At 39.2% G+C, this 5,787-nt stretch overlaps 1 protein-coding gene across 1 annotated transcript; it reads left to right on the top strand.

The window, feature by feature from the left end:
• The first annotated feature begins 863 nt into the window (after window positions 1–863).
• Window positions 864–4,897, top strand: LOC140781113 (probable transcription factor GLK1). Its single transcript, XM_073126919.1, has 6 exons — window positions 864–1,520; window positions 2,031–2,171; window positions 2,548–2,883; window positions 3,288–3,362; window positions 3,463–3,594; window positions 4,522–4,897. The coding sequence occupies exons 1-6, from the start codon at window positions 1,125–1,127 to the stop codon at window positions 4,678–4,680; spliced, it is 1,239 nt and encodes a 412-aa protein (XP_072983020.1). The 5' UTR covers window positions 864–1,124; the 3' UTR covers window positions 4,681–4,897.
• Window positions 4,898–5,787: the final 890 nt, after the last annotated feature.

The raw sequence follows: 5,787 nt of genomic DNA, 5'->3' as shown, positions 1-5,787 counted from the left end.
AACACCCCAAATCAAAGCAACTTGTGATGATGCCCTCCAATATCTTGCAAGACAATTCTATTGAACTCAGTGATGAGTAATTTACCTTTTAATTATCTCGAAACACAATAGGATGAAAGATGCATGCATCCATGCATTATGAAAGTTACTCAGATCTCCATGGATTTCATCTTTCATACTGTCATTAATTTGAATTGGCATGGAGAAAATAAATTTTAAGGGCCACCATGCAAAGTGAATAGAGGAAAAGGACACATCTGCCATTATAATTAGAAAAGACAATACATAGAGTCCATTGCTTCTCTGATCTCTTCCTTTCCTTTTAGCAATGGTTGGGTTGGGCAGCCTCTAGTTGATATGCATGCAGTAGCTGTCACTTCTGACTCTCTCTCTCTCTCTCTCTCTCTCTCTCTCTCTCTCTCTCTCTTTTGAATCGACCCACACTTCAACATGCTCACGGGTCCCTTCTTCAAAGTTATCTCTGCACGAATGTGACAGGCTTATGGAGAAAATTATAAATATATAACACCTTACATAAAAGTCTCCTATTTAGTAAAAAAAAAAAATCTAAGGTATTTTGGAGCTTAATCTAGCACTTTGATAGCAAATAGAGAGTTTTTTTTTTGTAAATAATAATGAAAGAAGAGGAATCTATTTATAATATAGACAAAACATAGGGCGTCGTTAATTATAAATCTTAACCTTGTAATAAAACCCAGAAAATTACTCATCCACACAGGCCACAAAATAATTAAGAAAGTGAGAGACAAGGAGAGCAGTTGCAAACAAAAGACCCAGAAACGAAAACCAAAGAAATCTTTAGGAGGTTGTGGTGGACAATGCATCCTGTCCCTGCCCCCATTTTGTTAATACTCCAAAACCCCAATCAAACCAACACCAATCCATAGCAGTCCCACTCCCTCCTCAACCCCTTTCTCCCTCCCTCCTTTTCCTTCTTTACTCCTCCTCCTCCTCCTCCTCCTAAGAATTACTCGATCCATACCAAAGAAAAAGAAAATTTATAATAGTAGTAGTAGTAGTATTTGTCATAGCCCATGCAGTTACTCTCACGTAGCGAGTTCTTCTCTTAGACACTTGCTTGGTTGGTTGGTATCTACTGGGAGATGCTTGAGATCTCACCTTTGAGAAGCCCCAATGGCGGAGAGCTCGTCGACGACTTCTCCATCGACGGGAATTTGCAGCTCGAGGACATCGACTTCAGCGACCTCTTCGTCGGGTTCGACGACGGCGACATACTCCCGGACCTTGAGGTGGATCCAGCGGAAATACACCTGGCGGAGATCTCTGCCGATTCGTCGTCGGTGGGTCCGATAGCCAATTGCAACGAGCAAAAGGCCTTTACGTTGGAGGGAGAGGAGGCCGCGAGGACGAAGGAAAATGTTCGAGCTTCTGCGGCGGATACGAAGTCTTCGACGTCGTCGGCTTCTCCGGAGGCGGAGAGCAGGCATAAGTCATCGTCGGCGGCGATGAAAAATTCGCAGGGAAAGAAGAAAGCGAAGGTAGCCCTAGCAGTGCAACCATAGTAAATCCTCCCCTCTCTAGAAAATTAGGAGTTTAGTGCATAAATCTTGGAGGTATTCATCTATACAACTAGAGTTAGATCTATTGACCCAAAGAGAAAAAAAAAAAGATATAGAAATGGATATATCTACAAAGAAGTACTTTCTTTTGTTGCTTAGCTCAATTCAATTGTACAGTAGTCGTGCAGATTTAACCTAGCTGAGCAAAGCTTCACGTAGGTCGATCACGGGAAACATAAGTTTAGTACTCTTATCCTTCCAGAAAAAAATAAAAACTCGAGGTATGAATGTGTCACGAGAAGTATGCTTAGATCTACGACTGCACTTCTTTTGTTGCTTGGCTAAGTACGTTATTCGACTTTGGGGAATTAGCTAATCACGGGCATATTTATTATGAGGTGGACTAATTAATCCGGATAAGATATATGTTTAATCTTATCCCTTTGTGAGGATAAGTTGTATTTATCGGTTGGGTTTGGGGTTGTGCAGGTGGATTGGACGCCAGAGTTGCACCGGAGATTCGTGCAAGCGGTGGAGCAACTAGGAGTGGATAAAGCAGTGCCCTCGAGGATTTTAGAGCTCATGGGGATCGACTGCCTCACTCGTCATAATATTGCTAGCCATTTGCAGGTACGAGTTAATTATATATTAATTTCTTCCATCTCTTATCAGAAATAACGACACTACTGAGAATTAATTAGTTGGTTTTGTTGGCCGTATTCCGTATTAATTAATTAGCTCCTTTTTTGGTTTCTTAGCTAATTAATATATATCTGCATATATATTATTTGCAATCTGCAGCAGCAATACTATGTCATTAGATTCTCGCTTGGTAGTTAACTATGTACAGTTAATGAAGAACTTTTTTAAGTACAAAATGGAAACAGGCTCATCATTAATTGGGACCTTTTTAGAATATTTTATTTGACTGTTAAGTACTGGTGAAGAAAGTAAGAAGGAAACCATTAAATTTCAACGCTTAATTGATGTGATGAATGGACGACAGAAATATCGATCTCATCGGAAGCATTTGCTCGCGAGGGAGGCGGAGGCAGCTACATGGAGCCAGCGGCGTTACACGTCAGCCACCACCGGAGGCGGAACGAAGAGGGACGTGAACACCTGGCTCGCCCCGACCATAGGCTTCCCTCCGCCGCCGCCTCCTCCTCCACTCCAGCATTTCCGGCCTTTGCATGTCTGGGGTCATCCGACCGTCGATCCGCCGTTAGCGCATATGTGGCCACGGCATCTTGCTCCTCGGTCTCCGACACCGCCGTGGGCTCCTCAGCCACAACTTCCTCCACCACCAGACCCTTCATACTTGCATCACTATTACCCCAGAGTGCGTCTCTCTCTCACTCCCTATTTATCTTTTGTAGCAGCTTTTAAGCTTTTAAGCTTCATACTTAGAATACATCTCACCCCACAAAAATCATCAACTGGTCCTTTTATCCTTTTAACTTTCTTTTTATTTATTTCCTCTAAAATAACGGTAATAATATCTAGATTATCTAAGATAAAGAGGATCTATATAGAAATGAGCAACAATTCAAGGAGTGTATAATTATTTCTAAAATGTTAGCGTAGAAAAATAATTATACTCACAATATATATAAAAAAATTGCTACGATGGTATCAAATTAAGTAAACGATATATTCTTGCAAAATCTTAACCTATTAGGTATGTCATTCCTTGAAATTTTTTATCTTGCTTCAAGACTAAACTATATGTTTTTGCACTTTCAGGGCCCTAGAGGTGCGTGGATATCACATCCACTGACACAGGGAACTCCTTGCTTTCCTATCCCATTGCCTACGGCGGTATGCAAAGCAACGTTTTGCTATCTCATTTTACCCGGCCACCTAGTTATTATCATAGCTAGATTGCTTACTATTTTTTATTTTCCAAAATGAAACACAGAGGTTTCCTGCACCTCCTGTCCCTGGTGTTCTTCCACATCCCATGTATAGACCGATCCCAGCTCCTCCTCCCCCTCCACCTCCTCCTCCGAGCAAGAACATCGGATCACAGCTTCATCTCGATGCACACCCTGTAAGTCTCATCTACTTCTCTACCTTGCAATACTCCTTTGACTTGAGAGCTTTTTATTCTAGTAGAGTCTTGAAGGAGGGGCTGATGACCAGTGCCTTTCGTGCTATAGTTGGCTGTATGACAGTGATTTTGTTTGTCAACTTCTGTATGGACATTGCTACTTGTCAGAATAAAATTGTAGTAGTGATAGTCTTATCAGTCAACCAGTTGGCTCGCTAGATATATGAAGAGGAAACGAACGAAAGTACAACTGTTAACACACACAGTTTTAAAGAGAAAAGGGTTCAAACTGGCGTGTAGATCTACCATTGGCAGCGGAATTAAAGGGTGAGAAGGGTCGCTTAAAGTGGCAACAAGTAGGCCTGATTCGTTGGGTAATAGTATATGCTAGTACTAATAGCCAGGTTAGTACATATTTGTGCAGTTGTGCACTCGATACAATTTGGCCGGTCCTTTCGTTCGGTCTGCCTTCAAACTTCAAATGCAGCATCGATCAGAAACACATTCAGACCGAGTAGGTCAAGGTGGGTCACATGCATGTAGCCTCCGAGCTATATGGCTTATGCGTTGATTAAATCTAAATTAATAGCTCCCAACTAGATGGATTAAATCAAATTGAGTCTAGTTATATATATATATATATATATATATACACACACACATATATATAGGGAAATGATATATGCTTAGACCAACTTTTTTTAAATGAGAAAAATATTCTTACATGATTTAATGGAGTGGAGGAGTCTTAACTCTTAAGGGGATACGTTATCTATATAACAATAAACTTGCTCCATCAGTAATAATCTTATATATATGTTTATATATATATATGGGAACTAATATTTACATATTTTTGACTATCTAATATCCAATATATTAATTAAACTGCTTAATTACTTTTCTTCTTTTCTTTTCTCTTTGTAGTCGAAAGAAAGTATAGATGCAGCTATTGGAGATGTTCTAGCAAAACCATGGTCGCCGCTGCCTCTTGGCTTGAAGCCTCCATCAACAGAGAGTGTAATGGTGGAATTACAAAGGCAAGGCGTATCAACAGTGCCACCAACATGTGGTTTGGTCTTATGATTTCATCGTCCAAAAATTTGTCGACATGTCTATTGTAGATTGTATTTCCATATGAACAGTTTTTTGTTTTCTTTTTAATCCTTATTAGGGTTGTTGAGAGCAGTATGTGACAATTATATATGAGATAATAAGCCCGGCAACTCTTTTTTTCTTTTTTTTCTTTTTTTGAGACCTCCTTAATTTTCAGTATATTATGAATAAAAATGTTTAATTTTTATGGTGTGGTTAAAAAGACTCATGTTGTGTGTCAGATTTCTCCGAGTTTGAATCCTAGTGACATAGATATAAAAGAAAATATTTAATTTCTTTCCTCATAAAAATTTATACATGCCTCACCGAATAGTACTATGGATATTCTATTCGGGTAATTAAATCATGAAACAATGGAAGGGTTAGTTTCTTTTACAAAAGAACCAAGTCATAGTATTTCTTTTCAGAAGGTAGATTTATGATTAATTAAATTAATTTCTATCATACTATTGCACACTACTGGGTATCTCAGATACTTCATTTCTAGAGAAGTCAGCTTGACTAGTAGCAAGAGGATCATGCATGCTCGTGAAGATAATGTACTTCTATTATATTGCTATTATACTTTCTCTTCAGTAATTTAACATTATTTTCATTCACTTATCGTTGCAGATAATAAGATGCGTCAATCCATCCATTTTGCCATGATGGAGTGGCACTATCCTAACTTGTGTTTATGCACCAATTTGATTGTGTACAAGAATTAATACTAGCATTATGTGACACTGAGATGGTCTCCAGATAGTTAATAAGCATTGATTAAGAACCAATTTGATTGACAGCAACGGCTAGATATATTGCACATCTAGGAGCCAGAGAATACGGTGATTGTTGCATGGAGTTGTATAGGAGAAAATCACGTACCGTTTTATCTATTTGATTCCATCATGAAGACGCTATGGAACATGCAAATTTTGTAGAATTTTGTATTGTAATTTTAGCCGAAGTTGAGATGTTCGTTACTTTTCCAGCTTCATGGGTTGACAGATTCAGTAACGACGCTCTGCTCGGAATTGGAGCAGTGAGCAAGGACAAGAAGCTTTTAGATGTGCCAAATGTACGATTAACTCATTGCAA

This window comes from Typha latifolia, chromosome 2 (genome assembly GCF_019914945.1).
Source record: "Typha latifolia isolate L0001 chromosome 2, TyphaL0001v2, whole genome shotgun sequence".
In the NCBI taxonomy this organism is placed as follows: Eukaryota; Viridiplantae; Streptophyta; class Magnoliopsida; order Poales; family Typhaceae; genus Typha; species Typha latifolia.
This window is presented reverse-complemented; position numbering and strand designations above follow the sequence as displayed.

Excerpts from the sequence above, each read along its gene's own strand:
- LOC140781113 (XM_073126919.1), top strand. The coding sequence starts at position 1,125 with ATGCTTGAGATCTCACCTTTGAGAAGCCCCAATGGCGGAGAGCTCGTC. Across the intron at positions 1,521-2,030 it reads AGGGAAAGAAGAAAGCGAAG|GTGGATTGGACGCCAGAGTT; the intron begins GTAGCCCTAGCA and ends GGGGTTGTGCAG. Across the intron at positions 3,363-3,462 it reads CTATCCCATTGCCTACGGCG|AGGTTTCCTGCACCTCCTGT; the intron begins GTATGCAAAGCA and ends AATGAAACACAG.